Here is a 22,565-nt window from a genome sequence, read left to right on the forward strand (position 1 = left end):
AATACAGATTAAAATAATTGAAAAATTGTGGGAAAATCAGGAATATAAGGAAAATAAATGGAAAATACTTATACATGGTTTTGAATTGGAAGATAGGATCGTTGTAGTTTGGCCCAGGGGTAGATTATAATAAGGGCAAATTGGGTTATAGTCCGGGGCCCCCTTGGCTGCAAGGGCCAAAAGTAATTGTGGGGATGTTATACTGTATAGAGGGCTGCAATGGGATCCACATCAGCATGAAAAAAATCATTTTGGGGTGAGACAACCTCTGAAATTGAAAGGTGATCATTTTATAGCGTCACCTTATTTAGAGGTTTCCCGCTGAGTTTACTATTGGGTAGCCACTTGCCCTATCACTTCTCTACAACAGGCCTCTTCTTGTGGTTGGTGAAAGGTCTTAGTTAATTTTTGACCCAATTAATCTTTTTTTATGCAATTTAATATGGCATGTATAATGTCTAAACGGATTTCCTGGCCATGTAAAATCTGGTGTCACCCGTCTCAGGAACACAAGAAGAGAAATGGGTGACAGAATTTAGTCTAATATATTCCCCACAGAAGGAAATACTCAAGGGGACGCAGCAGCCCCCATACACAATAGATTTTTGCTGGATCCAATATATGGCTGGGTTTACTGTTATGTAATTTCCTGGTGAGGTTACTTCTTACGAGGCTTTTTTTCTTCCTTCAAGAAACTGTGATGAAATCAGCATGTGGTGTATTGTTTGGAGGTGACAAAGTAACCGCCCGATCTTATGTAAATGTCAGCTTCCCTTAATGTGCGGAGTATACAGTTTCCACAGTATTCTTGCGACTGCATGGTTATTAGAGATCATTCTTGTCTGTCAGAGGCTGTCACGGGTTGCCCAAGATTGGTAATTCCTTGCAAGTCTGAACAGAATGTGTTTTTGGCGTGGTAAATGTGTTGATACAGAGATTTAAGTATTCCAGAAACGTAATGACAACACATAGATCAGCAATCATTCTATTGGGAATGTTCTCTAACTGGGTTAAAGGTAACCTTTCCATATTTCATTCATGTCAGCAGATAAATTATTTACAACGCCCACTGGGCGTCCTTAAACACATGGCGTCTGAGATGTTCCAATTTAATATACACACAGGCAGAGTGCTGGATCCCAGATATATTAGCCCCAGGTTTCCGACATATGTGTGGTCCAGGGCAGATCTGTTGCAGGCCTCAGCCCCGGTATAGATCCTTGGCTGATTACTGGGCCAGAAAAAGGCTGCAGATCCTGCACTCCAGTGCCGTTCCATCAGGTGAAAGGAGGTTTGTGGTTCTGTCCTGTAATCCTGAGTCCAAAGAGACAATATTGTGCTGGCTTTGTTTGTGTGGCTGGAAATAAGCTACATGTATAGTTAGGTTATCAGATCTGTTTAGTTAGTCGCTGAGTTAGGCGATCTCTCATGGAACAAATTCAATATTGTGACATGCTAACAAAATATTGGCTGCAATCTACATGTATATCAACACATATAGGATGGACATCTTGTGTATTGGAAAATGAGTTGTTCATGTCATACCACTCTTCTTGGAATATGTTGAGTCAAGGGTATAGGCAAGGAAAGACATTTCTATATAATGTATTCTGCTGTCACAATAATAACCGGATAGGATGAGGGATGAAAAGTTTTTTTGTTTTTTTTTTAATCACCTGTAACATGTATGATTTAGAGGCAATCAATGCAAAATGTACATTTACCTAAAAAATTTCAAACATGATATCGAACACTTGTGTGATGCTAAACTGAAATTTGTCACTGCACGAGGTCTGTACATGCAGAGCCATCACCAATATTGCAACCAGACCCTGCAGAGGAACCTGTGAGTATATATGCCTTGCCAGCATGCACCATACAAGTGAACCATATTAGCAGTCACAATAATGCTTCTTCTAGAACTGCTCTGATATGACTCCATAATATCCATCACAGTAACACTAGACATTTTACAGAATCCGGAATTAATGAGCTGAATCAAAATCCTTCTTTCTTTTCCTCCGTCTCAGAATCTACTCTTTCATTTTAACTGTGTTTGAATAAAAATCAAACAGTTAAAAGGTCAAAGGAAGAAATTTTGTCAACCTAATAGAAGGATAAAGCAAACATGGCAGATTAAAACAAACAGTTGGAGGAGAGAATGCCAAAAACAGCCATCTGGAGACTCCAAACTTGTAAGTATCGAGGCTGGAAATGAGCAGTCAATAGAGTCAGCTGTCACTGAATGTAGTGATGTAAAGCAATACTATACTATATCCCAAATTGTCTTCATGTAACAGCAATTAGATTTACTATAAGCATTTGGCTGGAAGATATCTAATGTGTATGGTCAACCTTAGGAAATAATACCCTTTATACCTATAATAGCTTTTTTTCTGGAAGAAAATGGTGACACTCAGACAAACAATCAAGCAAGTATCATTCCTGGTACAGATATTAATATAATAATATTTTTGTATGGAACTGGGCCAAAATCTATGCAAGTAAACTGAACCAGGATATTCTTGGTTCACATTAGCTTTAAAGATGTATTTTGGCTGAACATTGTAGTATTTTGTTACATTGACTTATTAACTATACACAAATCTGATACTAAGAATCCACAAATACAGATGAGGTTCCAAGAGCTACTACTTACTTCCTCCTCTGTGTAAGAACATATTTCTCCCACGCACTGTGTCCTACATTTGTCATGTGGTGGTATTTGCTAATTACTATGTATATTCATCGCCAGTGACTGTATTATTTACATTTTGTAGTAGCATTTAACAAGGCTTATTATGGTTTTGTTGTGTTTTTTTTTTTTTAACATCTTTTTGATTGATGTTGTTTTGTTTGACAATTGAGCCTAACAGAGTGGGACTTGGTTAGCTTTATTCTCTGTGTACTGTACTGAGTTACTGCAGCTCCGCTGCTATACAAATAAATGACACATAGAACAGAACTGTCTATTTCCGATTCTGTTCTCTGTATTGCGACTCCTAAAGATTGCTGATCAGTGGCGGTACTGGGTGTGGTGTGGGAATCTTGCCGAACTGATATCTCTAACCTATTCTAAAAATAGATCCTCAATATCATTTGCCAAAAAAGCACCTTCAAATATTGAATGTTAAAATACGTGTGTGAGCATTGACCCTGTTATTGTAGCACAGCCACCTGTATAATACAGAGCTATAGGCATGTATAAGACGTAACACTATCACATTATAGCAAGAATGATGCCTTGGAGTACAAGAAACTACAAACATGATTTAATATATCTGTTGTAAAGGGAGGAACCTGTCCATGCAGGAATGTATTCTGTTTATTATTAGGGATTGGCAAATTTGCTGTACTTGTACACTGACTCTTACTATATGGACAAACTGACATTGATGGATGCTTTGTGTACACGGTACAAATTCTAATAAAAATACTTTGTCAGTAAGGTTCCTTGCTCCACGGGGTACAGCTAAATAATACCTATATATCGTACATTATAATGCATTACAATAAATGCAGCACAATTCCTCTAGTCTGGCACCCAGCAGTCTGGATAATCTGGAATGTCAGAGGCATACGTCTGAGCAGAGATATGATCTCCTACAAACCCATCATTACCTCCTCTCTAATTTACACAGTTTATCTCAGAGGCTGCAGGCTACTGACAGGCAGAGGTGTGTCTATAATGAACTAAACTAAGCCAGTCGCTTAAGGTCTTAAGTTTTGCATGCTTTAACATATGACGGTGTTCTGGATAACACTGACGCGGCACCCATCAAGAATGCAAATATGTATATAGCTGACAAAACAACTATTTCCTGACTTCTGGTATTGCTTTACCTATTCCAGTGTAAAATGCATCATTAAAAGGGGATGTCTGGAATTTAAAGGAGTTTTCCAAGAGTAAAGGATAGGTCATCAGTATCTGATAGGTGGGGGTCTGAGATCTGGGCCCCCTACAGATCAACTCTTTAAAGAGTGTGTGTTCAGGTAATTGCTGTAGCCTGTTTCCTGAATATAATGCAAAGGTTCAATATATTGCTTAGGGCTTTCATTGTAGCTCAGCCTTGTTCAGTGCAGTTGAGCTGCAACTTCAACATGGTGGAGGGGCCAGACTTATGAGAACTGCAGCTTCTTCAAACAGGTGGTCACAAAGGTGTCTGACCCCCACTGAGCTGATATTGGTGACCTATTCTATCCTAAGGAAAGGCCATCAATATTTTACCTCTAATGTGGAAGAATAAAATGAAAAACAAACATTACTACCTAGCACATTTCTTTAAAGCAGTTTTCTTCATCTTAATACTTATGGCTTATACACAGGAGGAGCCATAAAAATCTGAAAACGTGGCTCCTATCTCCAGAATGGAGGTCTCTTGATGCTGGTCGCATGTGCATTGAGAACAGACATGTTTCCACCCATGTTTGGCTCTCTACATTCACTTTTATGGGATTTAGAAAGTTCCACCAGTGGATACACTATATCCATATATGATATTATTATGTGCAGCTTGTGTCTAGTTTGTAGACTTCTCAGGTTAATGGTTTAGCTTCTTTGATAAAGTGTTGAATACAACTTACCAAGTTAACCTCGATAGTCTTTTCCCAGTCTTTTTCATTATTTACTCCAGCATTGTTCACCAAGATATCCAACCTTCCAAAATGTTGTACTGTCTTCTGAAATGCACCTAGAATATAAGAGTGTTCATCAATGCCAAATGGGAATACAGGTTTAGTTTAATTTTTAGAGATAATCTATGAAGGACCTGATGGGTTTTTGTAAGGAAATATCAAGTCTGTATTACCTCTCGTCTTTCAAAAAAAAAGAGTCACTCTGAAGACCAAAATAAGTATCGGTATCAATGTGAGCCAATCGGAGGATATGAAGCCGAGTGTTTTGGTCAACTGGTCAGGACCCTAAATGCAGACATGCTACTGCTTTCACCTCCATCCGCCCCCCTAATATCGCTCCATGTTTGACCATTGTGTATATTACTACCATAGCTGTACCCTTGTACTCAGTGTGCATACCTGTGTTACTGTAGTACACAAAGAAAAGGTGTTACTGATCAAACTTAACATGGCTGCACACATTTGATGAATACAAGATGTTGATTTTGGCAGGAATTTCCCACCATGTAATGTGTATGGGGGTTTCCTAACTCTCCACTGATGGCAGATGTCAAGAGAAAGAAGGGTCAGACATGTTGAATGCCAACATACTCAATCCCTTGGCTTATGGGAGATAAATCTTGCTATTGAGAACACTTTCAGACTTGTCCAAATGTGTATGAATATGGGAGGATTAGGAAGAATACCTGTCGGCTGAATGAGCTGTCTGTGCCAGATGGCAGAAACAGTATTTTCCATATTACTACGTTATAATATCATAATTGCATTTACTACACTGATAATTATTATTTTCACATTACTAGACCTCTTTTACCCCTCTCCCCACTTATCTTTACCTCTCAGTTGTTCTTGGTCTGTGACATCGCACTGGATAAACAGCGTCCTGTTACTTCCAAACTTCTCGTCAAGAGAGGCCTTGCACTGCTCACCCGCTATACGGTTTTGGTCCACTATTGTCAACTACAAAAGAAAAGTAGAAAAACATACAGTATGATTACTCTGTTACCATAAAATGGATAGGGGTGATCTAGGGAGTTTTGTAAAAGTTGAGGGAGATGCTCATGTTAAATTTTATTTTTTACAGTCTAAGGCTGGGTTCACACGGAGTATTTTGGCTCATAATGTGGTACCTAGACGGTGCGGGAGGTTTTGCGGGCCGTATACACTCCTATTGTTTTCAATGGGAGCCGGTACCGTATACGCGGCGCTATTTTGCGGCCGCCGCAAAATCACAGCCACAAAATAGCGCCGCGTATACGGTACCGGCTCCCTCATGCTCACAACCAGATGTGAACTATCCTATGGATAGTAATGTGGTTTTAGTGGGAAAAAATAAGATTTGTGGTGCTTACAAGCCTGTGGGGCCAGGCCATCTGGGATTTCCCTTTTACTAAAACAAGTTGCACAACCCTCTGGAACTACCTATACTTTAAAGAGATTTTTCCAGGCTAAAAATACTGATGATGTATTCTAAGAACAGGTCATAAATATCAGATCAGTGTAGGTCTGACACCTGAGACTGCATCGATCAGCTGTTCCCAGCGGTTGACACACAGAGAATGGAGCAGGAAGCAGACAGCTCGATCCTTTTTGTAGTGATCAGACCAAGGTATTGTAGATCAGACATTTCTGTCTGCTTCCTACTCCATTCTCTGGGTATCAACTGGGGGTGCCGAATTCTCATCACTCTCTTAGGATCAGGTCATTAATAATTTTAACACAAAAACCCTTTTAATTAGAGATCAGCGAACACTAAAATGTTCTAGGTTCGAAATCCGATTCGAACAGCCGCACACTGTTCGAACGGGTTTCGAACCCCATTATAGTCTATGGGGGGAAATGCTCGTTTCAGGGGTACGCAACATTCGATCAAATGCTACTTACCAAGTCCATGAGTGAGGGTCGGGCTGGATTCTTCTCCCTGCGCAGAGTCCCCGCGTCCTCTTCCGGCCTTGAATTCACTCTGCTAGGCATCGGGCCTAGGCAGAGCCGACTGCGCATGTGCGGGCATGCACAGTCGGCTCTGCCCAGGCCCGATGCCTAAGCAGAGTGAATTCGGAGCCGGAAGAGGATGCGGGAACGCTGCGCAGGGAGAAGACTTCTAAAGGTAAGAGAAGAACCAGCGTTGATTGGCAATGTATAGCATTCTGCCAATCAACGCTGGTTCTGCATCGAATCCTAACTTCGAACAGCTAGTAGTGTTCGATCGAGTACAAGTATTTCGAATACCGTAGTATTCGATCGAATACCCACTCGATCGAATACTACTCGCTCATCTCTACTTTTAATCACTATCAATAGTCCTTTACGATACTGGGGCCATTGTGAAGGAGTCCTCTGCCTGTGACCTTTTTTTGGAATACTTTCACTTTCTGTACCAAAGAATTTTGAAAAAAACAGATTGTAATTAAAAATAGTCCGTTCCTCTTCCCATTCCTCCAAACATGTCAGCAAAATATTTGAAAGCTTGATCTTCTTGATTTAATGGTTCCTCCAGTGACTAATAGAAACTGCATGTTCTGTGGTTTTATTTTTTGTTAAGTTGCTCAACATAGACACAAGATGTTTGTTCTTAATGGTTGTCTGCGGAGGAACTCTCATGTAGAATTGCAGGAGAGGAAGAGAGGATCTGTCTTGGAAGGACTCCACCACCACACCTGCATTTGCTTACAAATATTGATGCTTGGAATTTATTAGCACAGACAAGTCCACATAATTCTTCTAACTAATGAAGATAACTGGTTGTACAAGTAAGATTCCTGAGCTTCAGCCTATTACTAGTGTCCTTGAAATCTGGACTTTACAAAACTGTTTACACCAGATTCTTAGAATAGAGGAAAATCAGATGAACACATACAATACTAAAAAAAGAAAGCAATAAAACATTAGATAAATAGGAAATACCCCCACCAGATATAAATATACCACTTCTTATACTGTCCAGTTAAAGGATGAATTGTTTGCAGAACGGACTTGGAGTCTTCTTGGATTTACTAATTGATAATCTATCTTAAACCTTAATTTAGAATGGTTCATCAATTAAAGTTCGGCCGGGACCAACTCTCAGCCCCCAGACTGATCAGCTGTTTGAAGAGGCTGCAGGGTTTGGGTGAGCACTGGGTCTGGGTTTAGAGCTTACTAAGCAGAGCGGCATACATTTGTGTAGCAGCTATATTCGTTTCGTAGTTTGAATGGGACTGACCTGAAATCAGGTCATGTGACTGATGAACGTCACCTCACATGGCCATCAATTAAAAAGTCCTGGAAAACCCTTCTAAGCAAATTAGTGTCCAATAGAATACGGTATTAAAGAATACTGTATTCTATTGGATATGGTTCACTGACAGTAGTAGACCTCTTTGCTTTAAGCAAATTAGTAGAAGGAAGTGATGTGAATGTTGACAATCACTACACAGCAATGCAATGCAGTAAAGGGAAATAAATGTACAGGGTCAATCTACTGTCATAAGCAAAAATCTGTACAAATGTAAGCGTCAATGTGTTGTCTGGGCACTGGAAACTTCTCTGGAGTCCCTGCAATGGTTTATGTAATTTGTGAAATAATTACTCATCCAGCTTCATACATAGCTATTAACTAGGATGATGTAATTGTCCTAATAGTACTCCAGTGCTTTGTATCCTGTCCTGCCAGCACCAGATGAGCAAATGGCTATGTATCTCACTTGGGCTGTAATTTAGAAGAGTATTAAGAGACACCCAGACCTATTAACATGGAGAACAATCTGCTTCACAAACAGTCAACTAAGTGCTGTACAATATGTGCCGTCCGAGAACTTCATTTACTTTATGACACATATGTCTCCATACACAGAACATTGGAAACTAATGACATTCTGATCTCATAGTATCTCACACCCACATGAGTGTGTGTTTACACTAGTTGTGTATGCTTGGGCTCCCTGCTTGCTTGTGTTGTTTCCTACTTCCTCATAGCTATCAGATAATTCCACATTCCTTCCTGCAGCTTTTTCTTGTCTTGAGGGCTTAGCATTTTGTACAAGCATGCTTCCAGATGTGATAACATCAAGATGACATGTATTTACAATTGTAAAGTGAGCCATATTTAACAACATGCAACGTTTGCTCTTTTGAGTGAATATTTTTGGCACCATCTTTAAGGTTTTTGACCTCTCTCATTGCTGGACATAGCTCATCTGCTCCGATTCCCTGGAAAGACATTGCATACTGAATGCTATAGTAAACGCTTGTCTTTGTCTGGAGATAGTGATTGCCAATGGTTAGAGCCAGTTTGATTCTTTTCGTAGCAACGACAAAAGATTCCAATTACCGTATGCTTTCTATAATATATCTTAGAAATTCATAGAGTGATATCAGCTGTTTATATGGGTTCCCCAGCCCCAAATGGAATTTTCAGACCTTTGACCTTTCCACAGGATATTAATATGTCGTCACTATGTTATCTGTGGGATTCAACACTCAACCCCGCACAGGTCAGCTGTTGTAGTAATTCCCAACAACCACCATTGGGCCATGGATGGAGCTGCAGCACCGCTCTCATTAACTGAATAGGAACAGCCCTGTCTACTACAGCAGAAATGTGTGGGGTCCATATCGGACCCCTTCAAATCACATACTCATGGCCTATCCTTTATATACTGTAGGTCATCAGTATGAAAAATCCATTTTAGGCCGGAATAGTCCTTTAACTAGTACTTGTGAGGGATCTAAGAAAGGCATCATCGTATCCCAACAACCTAAGAACATTTCTGATCATACTTATGACACATTATTAGGCCCAGTTCACATCTGTGCATGGGTTTCGAACCCCCCCGAACGGAAACCTAGTCCGCATGAAAAAGCAGTTACCTTACGAAACCCGCGGACCCCATAGGGGTCCGTGTGGTTTCTGCTCTGTTTTCACACAAAAAATGTGTAGAGAAAAAAGTGCTACTTGTAGTGCTTTTTTCTCCACATTTTTCAAGTGGAGAGGGGAACAGAATGACCTAAATGCAGATGTGAGCCGGGCTGATTTACTAACGTTCCTCAAGATTTTAAATAATGAATGTGATTGACTATATAGACAGTCAGGATGACTACAACCTTATGGGTCTTTGAGGAATAGAACATCATCACGCCAACTCAAATAAACAAGAACATAAGTGACTCAGTGGGAGCCTTGCTGTATAGACACAGGGATTTTTTGCTACAAAATTCATCATCTGATGCCAAGTAAAACAGAGCAGCAGGCATGGTCCAGAGGATTTCTGTCACAGTGGCACTAGGGTAAATACATAAAGCTAGCTGTCCTTGGCACTTGGTCCCAGCTGTCACTGCTGCAAATACTTGTCCCTACACAATGATGCTTTGTGGATACAGAGAGGAATAGAGAGATCTCTATAATGCTACTATTTTGCATGGCAGCTTAAGTGAGCTATAGGTTTATTTCCCCTTATCTGCAGTTCTTATCATAAGAACACTAAAGATATATAGTAAACAGTGTATGTATACTTTACTGGCCTCCTATGAGATAAGGCACCTAACTGAACTACTTGGATGTGATAAATGTCTCCAAGCATATTGTCACAGCGGACTGGGTTTTCTTCTTTCATCTATGTTTATAGCTGGTAAAGTCCTGCAGTTGTTTTGTTACTTTGTTGCAACAATATATCACATAAAGCATTGTATTGAGAACTCTCTTATAGTCCTGGTTACCAAACAACATGTATTCTAGTGACTTTTAGGGCCCGTTCACATGGAGTAAAAGGCACGTGTATTTTCGCAAAATACGTGTGGAAAAAATACACATATAAAAATAAGACTCCCATTGAGTTCAATTACTTTTTTTTTTTACACGTGTAAAAATAAATAAATAAATAAATAAAAAATACATCAAAATACACGTGTAAAATGTCATTGAAGTCTATGGGAGTCTTATTTTTTTACACGTGTATTTTGCCAAAATACACGCGCGTTTATTCTGTGTGAACGGGCCCTTATTGTCTCTTTGCAGTTTCTAGTGTTGGGTCCTACACCTTTCAGAAGATTCTGCATCTTTCCAGGTTTTTTTGTCTGGGCAGTATAGTACCACCAGTCCCTTTGTTAGATGATACAGAACAAAGATGGAATTGTTTGCGTCTTTATGGCTGGGACAGGTAAGGAGCTGCAGTGCTCTCCATATCCAGCACACCTGCCTTACCGGATCTTGGTAAGCTTCCAGTATAGAAGATTTTCAGTTTTGATCTACATCCTTTTGTTGGGTACAGAGAACAATACCCTGCTCTTCTGTACTAAGCTAACTTCAAGGACTATGACCATATGTTGCTTCATATTTGATATGTGAACTGTCCCATGTGTAGGAACAAAGCTCCTCATTCATGCAACATCCTATTACTTAGTATGCTTTTTCCATAGTCACAGGTTCCCTTAAAGGTACATATCTTTGAGCCTTTTAGCCATATAGCACTGGTCATACGTATGGACAGCTAAATAATGTTGTGCTATCTGACAAATGCTTTTGGTATGGGGAAAAAAAAATGCACTTTTCACAGAGGACTTGCCAGTATTTTGAGATTAGAACAATGTGTGCTGAGAAACAGGCAATGTCACTATCTTCATTTTGGTTGCTGAGATCACACAGTACACAGATCCACAGTTGCTGAGGTCATCATGCAGTACACTTAGTAACAGGAAGAGCTGCTGATGTCATTACAAAGTTTTGTTTTTTTTAGATAAGCAGCTGTGTTACCAATATAATGCCACCCACACAATAAAAAGTGGCACCATATAAAGCATCATTTTAATACATAGACTATGTAATACTTAAAGGGGTCGTCCATTTTCAGCAAATAAATGTTATTTTTTGTATATTGAAAAGTTACACAATTATCTATTACACTTTAGGTATCAATTCCACCATTCCACCAGCATCTTCTCTTATAACTCACATCGGGCGGTTCCTTAGATACATCTTTTAAACCTTATGACTAAATTGACAACTGTTGAAGGTTTGGCCCTTTACCGGGTGACACTCTCTGCCAGTTCTGACAGCATCAGACTCTATTAGGACACACACCCTTTGCCAACAGTGATGGTAACAGCCAGTTGTCAATTTATTCATCCATTTCTAGGAGGAACAACAGAGGAACGCCACAACAAGGTTTTAAAAATTGTGTTTCAGAATTGTTAATACAAATGCTGTGTAATTATTGACCAAAGTAGACATGTCACTAATGGTGACGGTTCTCTTTACACGGGATACATTACATTGCTCAGGTTACACCATGTACCATTCATGCTAGAACATGCAGAGATCTGGAGGTCAGTGGAGTGTAGATATTCTACCTTGTATCTGTGTCCTGCTGGCTGAACACCTATCATTAAAATATTACCTGGTAAGTCAGACATTCTAGGACATGTAAATCTTTTAATGATACAGTACGTCAGGTGCTGACCAAGAACTTAGCTGGCAATTTGCATTCCAAATAACCTCGATGTTCACAGCACAGACATGACAAAGAGATGTCTTATTCACCACCCTTTCCTATTTCCCTATAGTCTATTTTCCTACTTGTATTGAAGAAAAAAAAAATGCTCTCCAGACAATGCCCTGTCTAAAGGCATACACAGGGGCGCCGATTAATTTGCTATGTAAAGGTGCTGCCATAGGGTGGTACTGCATGATGTACTGGATAGGGCTATAGCCACATTCAGTGCCTGGGCTGCTAGTGCTTGTACTTCTCTATTAGTAAATCATATTAGTGAATATTGTTACTAATGAATATTGTGAGCACAGCAAATAATGATAAGCTGAATCTAATTGGGGTTTCATTTATAAAAAAGTGAAAGCTCCGTCGGCCAAGGGACTGGATGTGGTTATAGCCATATCCAGTACACCACCACCCATACAGGGCTTTCTCCACATGTGTTTACCACTAATTGCCAGGAATGGACTTTGCTATTTGAAGCCTTGGCACACACAGGTGCAGCTTGTCTATAGGAGCTGAATGTACTTACCATTGACTGCAGCTGTTCCGGCCATTGCTTCAAATAGCCTGGTGTTTGGATAGCAACCTTATCTTTGTCCCTATGTCTGTGGTAAACAGACAGCACATGGATTAGCTCTGTATGCTGTATGATCTTCACAGACTTTAATGAGCATCTGTTCGGTAAGACATATAGTGCATGTCTTCTTACTATCTCTACATCTGCATCGCCCATTGAAAATCAATAGGATTGTGTGCTGTCAATGCAGACAGTTCATCCCTGATATAGATGAAAATGCGAACAAGCCATAACTTTTACATACCGTAATAAAAGTGTAAACATTTCCAATTAAGCAGCAGCACTACTGAAATTGGACTGAAATGTTCTGGGATTTTTTTTTTTTTTTAATAGAAAGGCTATGTATTTCAGTCAATTTCATAGTTTGACATAATTTCAGTCAATACATAGTAATGACAGCTTAAAAAAAAAAAAAGACTGAGGGAAAAATGCAAAAGAAAAAAAAAAGCAACCAAAATGCTTGTGTTTTTTCCCTACATTTCGACTGTTTTTAATTTTTGCCTTTCCTGTACTATATAAGTCTATAGGAAAAACAGTGTGTGGCCTTAGCCTAAAGCAAGACTAAAAGGAATCGTTTTCCATACAGAAGTAATAAATATACAGAAATGGAAATGTATCCAACCCTTAAGCTTTCCATGCTCACTGACTACACAATGTCAATAGCAGTGTACAGGAGCCTCACGTTGTGTAATCCACCATTGTAAGGTTGTCAATCTGGTGGCGGAGGAGGGATAAACAGCGTGAGAACTTTAAACTGCGACACAGACTACTGAGATTCTGTCACACACTATGGCCATGTTCACACCATCAGTCCCAAACATAGAAGAGATATAAAACTTTTCATTGAGCTAAGACCTCATATAGTATCCCCCAGGAAAAACGCACTTGCAACACATTGCAGTTCTTCCCACAGCGCTTTTTCACATAAAGTCCACAGAGGTTTTCTCAGTGGAATTTCTGTTTCAACTATACCTATAGGGAAACCACCGGCATTTCCGTAGGTATAATTGACATTTCATTTACAAAATCACAACGGTTTTGGAAGTTGCTGTGTGTCTGCTGCACGTGTTTTCCCACTAGAATTCCATCCACTTTGCCGGAACTGTAAAACGTCACAGTTTTTGCCGCAGTGTTACACTGCAGGCAAACCATAATGTTTAAGCCACATGGGGCTTAATCTTTTTCGCGGTGTGACTGTGTGGGTTCCACTTCTGGCCTTACCTTACAAATACTGATGATGTAAAATACTGAAATGTGAAATTAGCCTTATACTGAATTAACACATCTGCAATTTATGTACGCATACCATTTTTCATACATGTGAAAAAAAAAAAAACAGATCAACACTTGGAGAGCACTGTCCACGATTATATGGCCTCATTCATGCTCTGCATCTGGGGACATGTTAGGTCCATGCTATTCATGGACAGCACCCCACTCTGTTCATTGGCGAGTGGTGTTCTGTCCATGGTTGATCCTCTTTTCACATCTGTGAAAACAAGAGCAGTTTTTTTTTTTTTTTTTTAAATCTCTCTGGGTCCATGAAAAATGGACGACACATGGATGTCATCTGTATTTTTCACAGACTCGTGGAATTTCATTAGGGTGAAAAAGGATATGCCTCCGTTGTGTTTTGCCAACCGACTGTTTGCAAAATAAACATGGAGGTCTGGATAAACATATTGAAATGAATGGGTACGTATGGCATCCATTAAAAATGTGGATACGACATGTATGTGATATGTGGAAATGTGAATAAGGACTTACAGACATCACATGACTACAAAATTTGAAAACGGAGTAAGGGGGGCTCGTTCACATCTGCGCCCGGTCTCCGTTCTGCAGGTTTCCGTTTCCTGCACAAAACAGAGGCAGGAGACGGAAACCTGCAGGACTCTTTCATCCCATTCATTTGAATGGGTATAAAAGATGTCTGGCCGTGAGCGGCGGTGAGCGTTTTATGCTCTCCGCCATGAAACCGTTTTTTTTTTAAATCGGACACAGAGTCGGACATGCAGTACTCTGTGTCCGGTTTAAAAAAAACTGTTTCGCGGCGGAGAGCATAAAACGCTCACCGGCGCTCAGGCCGGACCCGGTCTGTGCTTTCCGTCTTCTGCATGCAGAAGACGGAAACCACAGAACGTAAATTCACATGCTGCAGATTTATTGCAAGGATGTCTGTGACTGTCGCATTCATAGGCATGAGGCTTGCAGAAATCCATGTGCCTTCTGTAGTAAAAGTCAATTCAGGTGAACAAAGCTGATTTTCATTGCCAAAACTGCAGCACTTCACTGTATAAGAACTACATTTCCCACTGCGGATTCCTAGCACAACTAGACATCAGGCTGCTTGGTTTAATGGTAACTGGAAACACTGGCAGTTTATACAGATTTTCAGGACAATGTCATGTGGGGGAACAATAGCCTACAATTCACACAGCAGGGTGACATCCTCCATAAATCATGGACTTCTGTTTCTAAAGGCAGTTTTACTTGCAACATTGAATGAAACTTCCACTTTATAACATTCTAGGGCTGCCCTGGCCCCTGTCCAGCACAGTGATCCTTGTTATGTCAAGTCTTTTAGCGACAATGACTTTTGTAAGCTTCCTGCAAATAAAGGCCATGCATATATAAATGCTAGCATTGTATTCTGGGCTCTGTATTCAGTATATAGCTTGGAAAGTGAATATAGTTTGCATATATTATGATAATGTACCAGGCACAACACAGAACTGCTCCCTTCAGAATCCTGCTCAAGATCTACTGAGAAGTTTCCAATCAAACCAAGTTTAATATATGTCTAGTTTAATATAAGGTCTAGTTCTCCAGCTGCTGAGGAGATAAACATCCCAGCAATGACATCTCAGAGGAAATATACAATAGCATCTGCTGGGGAACTCGGACTACCAGACATGTATCATGAGAGGGCACATATGTTTCCAACTATAGATCTCAGCAATGATCCCTGAGAGGGATTCTCACAGGTTCAAGAACTTCAAGTTTCACTGATGAACTTTGAGAGACTATATTATACAGGTTTTCGTCTTCTGAGGAACTACAAGTCTCAGTAGTGAACTCCCATGATAAATCTATTTATACTCACTTGGGGTACTACTAGTCTCACTAATGAACTATAGCAAATATATAGTTACTTACCAGGAGAACTACAAAACTCAGCAGTGAACTATGAGAGGACATTTACAACTACACATCTGAGGAACTACAAGTCTCAGCAGTGATATGTGAGAGGACATCTACAGCTACACATCTGAGGAACTACAAGTCTCAGCAGTGATATGTGAAAGGACATCTATAACTACTGATTTGAGGAACTACAAGTCTCAGCAGTGATATGTGAGAGGACATCTACAGCTACACATCTGAGGAACTACAAGTCTCAGCAGTGAACTATGAGAGGACAACTACAGCTACACATCTGAGGAACTACAAGTCTCAGCAGTGAACTATGAGAGGACAACTACAGCTACACATCTGAGGAACTACAAGTCTCAGCAGTGATATGTGAGAGGACATCTACAGCTACACATCTGAGGAACTACAAGTCTCAGCAGTGATATGTGAAAGGACATCTATAACTACTGATTTGAGGAACTACAAGTCTCAGCAGTGATATGTGAGAGGACATCTACAGCTACACATCTGAGGAACTACAAGTCTCAGCAGTGATATGTGAAAGGACATCTATAACTGCTGATTTGAGGAACTACAAGTCTCAGTAATAAATTTAGGGAATCTCTATGTATCTACCTGTTGTATGTTCTATGTATCTACAAGTCTCGGAAGCCTCCTCTGAGAACTAAAGAGATCTTTATCATTAAAAGAACTACAAGACTGAGTGTACACTGCCTATACCTTTGCCCCATCATAGTATATACAGCTAGTCACCCTGAGCATATAACATGGATGGTATATAGGTTTTTACCTGATCCTCAGCAATACATCTATCCACCTGGTGTGGAACTACAAGTCCCAGTTTATTTACATATCAGCCTATTCATGAGAAACAACTGGTCTCAGCAATAAACAGTTTGTGGGACTATATACAGCCAAGGCACTACAAGTCTCAGAAGTGGCAGTGATCTTCTGGAGGAACTACAACCCTCAGCCATGCAGCCTAGTTGTGAAGCCTGAGAGAAGCCACTCCTGCCATGCTCTCTATACGGAGTGCTATTTACTATGGGCACTGCCAGTAGTTTCTGTAAACTCTATCCGATGCACAGTCTATACAGGTCCATACACAACAGCACACAGTCAGGAGCATTCACCAACTTACCGCAGCTCCCTTGTTCAAAAGTTCCTCCACCATGGCTCTGCCAATGCCCTGCGCAGCTCCAGTGACCAGGGCCACCTTCCCATTGGCATACATGATGTCTTGCAGGTAGATGGTGCAGTGAAGTGCTGCTGTACCAGTGTCCCTGTGTGTGGCTGCAGTCCTGCCTTGTGCTGTCACCTCCTCCAAGGCTCTGGAGTTACTGTGTCTTATCTCTCTGCTTTCCTTCTCTTCAATCCTTTTTACAAGTGGGAGGGGACAAGTGCTGAATGCAGTGTATAGGTAACACTGGCTGCTCTGGCACTCTTTGCCTCACCTGCCCTTTAACTCTTCTCTTGTCAGAGGGTGGACTGACAAGTCTGGTAATAGTAACTTACTATCTATCTATCTATCTATCTATCTATCTATCTATCTATCTATCTATCTATCTATCTATCTATCCATCTGACCATCTCAGCTCTGCTACATCCACATGTCTGTATTCAGCATCTTACAACTTCCACTTTTTCAGGCTTCTCCTATTGCAGTTCCCCATAGCTCGCTGGCTTTTCTGTTCTTCCTTCGGTGAATCAGCCCCCATTTATTTTTATCTCTTTCTGTGTTTCTCATGTCTCATATAATATATTCCGTGGTGACAGCCAAGAGAAGAATCAGGCCAACTTTTCTATCCATCTCTCCGCAACAGATAAAAAGTGAATACAATCCACACGGAGCAGTCCCAGAAATTCCTCAGAACAATAATTTATGAAGTCAGACTGCTTGCTCACCAAAAACGACAGATCTGCGTTCTCATTTCCCAGTCAATATTATCCTGAGCTGAGAGCAATTACTGCTGAATTGTTGTAAAGAGGGAGCTATACTCTATAGGCTGCTATAGGGGGTCGGCGGGGGGGCTCATACTACTAAATTCATGACTGGCCCAGAAATTCATTTACGCAACCTTGACAATCCTTTCAATGTTATCCGGAGCTCTTCTTTATTGTGGGATTATGCAGATGATAATTTATAGGATTATGTTACATTTCATATGTATTCTAGACAATCTCCAGAACAATTGGGGACCTCTGAGCACTGCTATTCCCCCAAATGAAGATTCCCATCCACTGCCCAGAATCTAGACAGAAAAGATTTCATCCATTTTATTAAAAAAACAACAAAAAAACAAACATTAAAAACACAAATGTGTTCACAACATAGAAACATTGACCACCCCAGGAGAAGGGAACCCATTTCTGATGTATTCTGGATTGGTAAATTAGTTTTAAAGCTACCATTGATCACCAGGTTACCCCACAATTCCTCCACTAATGTTAGTGAATAGAGTTGCATTGCAACCGCTAAAGTGCCTCAACCGCTAAAGTGCCTCAACCGCTAAAGTGCCTCAACATTGTTCGATTTTTTTGCAACTATAAGTGGCATCCTTGGGTCACAATGCTACTCCATTCACTTACATTAGTGAAAGACCTGGGGCACCTGGCGAACTCTGATTGGTGACCGAAGTCTTGAATAAAGTCACCATGTAGCTTCAAGCCTCATGCACACTACCAGGTGTATCAGTATGGTGAGACAAAGTAAGGCTATGGCCCCACGGGCTGGAACCGCCGCGCTAAAGCGCTGCGGGAACAACTGTGGCGTGAGCACACACGATTCTTCCCGCAGAAGAACAGAAAGTTCACAGAGTTATCCTCCACGGATTTTCTGTTACAATTATATCTATGGGAAAGCCGCCGGTGTTTCTGTAGATATAATTGACATGCTACGATTTTCAAAACCGTGACAGTTTTGGAAATCGCAGCGTGTTGCAAGTACTGTATAACACCGCAATTTTTCCCCAAAGGTCCTTTAGGTGCATTCCGTCTTCAAAAACGAACGCAGTCAATGGGAGGCTGAAAATTCATGTGGAATAGGCAAAAAACGTGGAAAAAACGCTAGCGGTTTTTTCAAGGTCCATATACTGTGCTGGAGGGAAAAAAACATTTCCTAATTCCTGAAGCGGATTTTTCCTTGCCAAAATTCTCGCCAAAAAACTCTGTGTGAATGGACCCTTACATTTCCCATTCCTGTAGAAGCTGCTGTTGGCTTGAGCTAAAAAAAACATTGCGAATTGTGCAGCAACAAAAAAAAGCACAGCTTTTATACCAGGTGTAGCGTCAGTCATAATGTTTTTTTTTTTTTTTTTCCAATAAATTGGATTTTTCTCTGTTGGCATACTGGAACACACCTTCCAGTATTGGAACTCTTTGCACTTTCCAGCCCAGAGATCCTGCCTCAGGCACTGGCTACCTAGTAGAGCTGACCCCTGGTTCACATTAGCGTGTGGATTCCATTCGAGGGAGTCTGTATGAGGCAAGTGCTGTGCAGTTAAAGCACCATAGAACCCATAGTACTTTTACAGCACAGCGCTTACAATTGCGTTTGTATTCCGTCCGGGGGGGTCTCCATGCAGACTCTAACCGGACAGAATACATACACAGATGTGAACCAACCCTGACACTTTGTGCACTGATTGATGTGCAGGGAAACTGGAAAGACCTGGAAATTCCACATATCCCAGTTATCAGCTGATCACTGCCGCAGCTAGTTTATTACCCTTAGCTTTTTGTTATGGGCTGTATAGAGCAGCCTGTGATATTATGAAATGCCAGACAAGCCTGGGACAGGCTTGAATAGGTTCTTGGCTGTCATGGCAATAGATCACCAATCCACAACAAAATGTCACCCGGTCACTTTGAATGAGACGTTTAAGAGGATAACACCAAAGCGGGCACTGATTGCAGGCATTAGCGCCTGGTCTCCATTGTATAATAGGGTGGAGACTCAGCGGCTATGGCGGACGTTCAGTTCCACCAGAATTAAATACCCAACATTCACTGTACCATTACGGCGGAAGTCAGGAAGGGGTTAAAGAGAATGTGTTGCCAAGAAATTACCTTTATTTAAATCACATTTTTATACTGAACAGATTTTTTAAGAATTTTTGGTGACATTTGAAACAAGTATCATGTCTTAGGTACTCTGTGTACAGGTACCCTTAAGGCTGAAGCCCCACGTTGCGGAAACGCAGCTTTTTTTGTTGCAGATTTGAGCAGAAGATAGAATTATATAGAACTGTCTATAGATATTATTGTAACAGAAAGTCCGCGAGGGAAAACTCCGTCAACTTTCTGTTCAAAGCGCTGCAGGAAGAACCGCAATGCGTTCACGCTGCGGTTGTTCCCACAGCGCTTTAGCGCGGCATTTCTGGCCCGTGGGGCCTTAGCCTTAAGAACTTTTACGCAAGCAAGTTGTTAAAATGCTTTGGTCTATGTTATTGCTGACCTGTGACATATTATCATATAAGGAACATCTGGTGTATGTGATGGCGTAAATGTGGCGTGTCAGTATTTAGAGGTAGACACCCTTGGTGTCTTATGAAATAGGCGTTTTCAGTCCTGAAACTGTAAACATTAGCTATTGCTCTCGCTTGATAACAAGTTTGGCAGAATATAAATAGATCTTTCCAAACCACAGTGATCATTTTACGAGTGTTACTGGTCGCTCCACCTGTATATGATGACAGCAATTCTTTTTCTAATCCTCAGGGCACTATTTTATTTTTTTTTAGTTAAAATGCCCGTCCTTTGTGAGTCATGGATTATGATGTTTTTTAATTGCTACCAAATCCACACGTTCAAGTGACGCTAACTCTGAAAGGCAGCTTTATGACAGCTTGTGTTACCTGTGTTTCAAGAAATACAGTCACATGTCTTATTCATGGGTTACACAATTACTGTATCAATGCAAACATGTAAAATATTAATATTAAACTAATAAATATTTAAACTAATATCTCACGTTTCAAGCAAACTAACAATGATGTCATCCGTCTACAACATCATCTATTCTGCTGAGAATAGATCAGAGATCAATATAACAAGTGAAGAAAAGAAACTTTCTAATTAAGGATGGGCAGACTGGTTCTCATTACAGGTCAGGTTTTTGTTACAGACTTTCCAAAAAGTTCCAGCAAACCTGAACACCTGTCATGTCAAACCCAGAAAATAAGTGGAGGCTCAGTGGAGGTGAGAAAACATTACAGACTGTCTTTAAAGGGATGTTATCATTTAAACACATTTTTTTTTTTGGTTGACACGTAGGAATAGCCTTTAGAAAGGCTATTCGTCTCCTACCCTTAGATGTCTTCTACGGGCCGCCGTTTGCTTGAAACCCCGGTTCTCGCCGGTATGCAAATGAGTTCTCTTGCAGCACTGGGGGCGGTCCCAATGCTGCGAGAGAACTCTCCAGCCCCGCCTCCATCCTCTTCAGCAATGGGGTCTTGACGCGTCTTCTTCCGGGGGTTGGCTTCAAACTTCTAGGCCTCTGGCTTAGGGCAAAGCCGACTGCACATGCCCACCAGCCACGGAAAAATTAGCCGCTTACAATACTGTGTTTAAATGATAGAATCCCTTTAGATCAAGACACATTATCAGTTTGGCATTTAAAGGAAGTATTTCACCAAATGGGGTGCCTTATACTGGGGTGCATTATACTGGGGTCTCTATACTTTGTCCTTGTAATTTTTTCTGTCCTTTTCTGACCTTTGTATGTTCTGCACTTTGGCTTTGCTTTTTCATATGTACTTTTATTGCTCCATGGTATAACTTTGTAAGATACTTTCATCCATTATTTGGGACTCTTTTAAATCACTTTTTGCGATGTATAGGATGATTTATATTTATTACTTACTTGGGGTGTTCTCTGCTCCTTTTTACATTAATTATATGTATATAAATTTTTAATCCTAATGATGTGAATAAAGATGAATTTTAGTTTTACCATTGTGTTCTGTTAAAGTATTGTAGTCTACTCTTGAAAGTTGCTCAATGACCACAAGTAACCTGCAACACATGATGTAAAATGGTTTTGAGCTATTTCTACATTAGTAGCATCTTCAGAGCTTGCGAGGGGGAAGCCGCTATTCATTTAAATTTCTGGGCACTTCTGGAATCCAAATATTTTCTTCTTCCATTACACTGTATGGGTGTAACCATCAAGTGTGAAATAAAACTTCTTTATTTAGTCTAGCTTCAACCATCATGAAGATTTCTTGTAGCTTCGCTTCACCTCTGCTGTTTACTTTGGCTCTTCAGTTTTAACAGGCCCATCCTTCTGGCCCTTAAAAAGGATCTTTCATCATCGTCTACTGTTCAGGAATGGTGGGGTTGATGGGGGTAGAGAAAAAATTCCAACTACACCAGAACTACCTACAGAATTCAAGTATTTGTGTTGGTGGATGTGGTGAAAGGTCCTCTTTAAAAAGTCACCCCATGCTACACTCTTTACTTTCTTTACACCCTATACTTTCCCTGCCAGCTTAACTGCCGAGTACTCCAAATACCATACTGCAATAATATTGTCCAAGCAGCAAGAAGTTGGAAAGCATTAGCTATTCCCTTCCTGAGAATGACACTTAAAAATAAATAGGTTTGAGAGAATAGTAAATATACTCAGACAGGACCAATCAAAATGTGAAGCCCAATCGTAATAGAACGTTGTGATATAGTGCCCATAACCTATTCTATACCTCTCCAATATAACCTACAGCTGGTTGTGA

At 40.5% G+C, this 22,565-nt stretch overlaps 1 protein-coding gene across 1 annotated transcript in view; it reads right to left on the reverse strand.

Moving 5' to 3' along the window:
* HPGD (15-hydroxyprostaglandin dehydrogenase) overlaps window positions 1-17,187 on the reverse strand; it is a 35,042-nt gene extending 17,855 nt beyond the window's left edge. Inside the window, exons 1-3 of the mRNA XM_075258127.1 lie at window positions 16,976-17,187; window positions 5,472-5,595; window positions 4,585-4,691 (exon numbers count right to left, since the gene is read on the reverse strand). Of these exons, the coding sequence (XP_075114228.1) occupies window positions 4,585-4,691; window positions 5,472-5,595; window positions 16,976-17,068 (324 nt within the window). The 5' untranslated portion in view covers window positions 17,069-17,187. The remainder of the gene's footprint in view (window positions 1-4,584; window positions 4,692-5,471; window positions 5,596-16,975) is intronic.
* Window positions 17,188-22,565: the final 5,378 nt, after the last annotated feature.

The sequence above is a fragment of the Leptodactylus fuscus genome, chromosome 1 (genome assembly GCF_031893055.1).
Source record: "Leptodactylus fuscus isolate aLepFus1 chromosome 1, aLepFus1.hap2, whole genome shotgun sequence".
Taxonomy (NCBI): Eukaryota; Metazoa; Chordata; class Amphibia; order Anura; family Leptodactylidae; genus Leptodactylus; species Leptodactylus fuscus.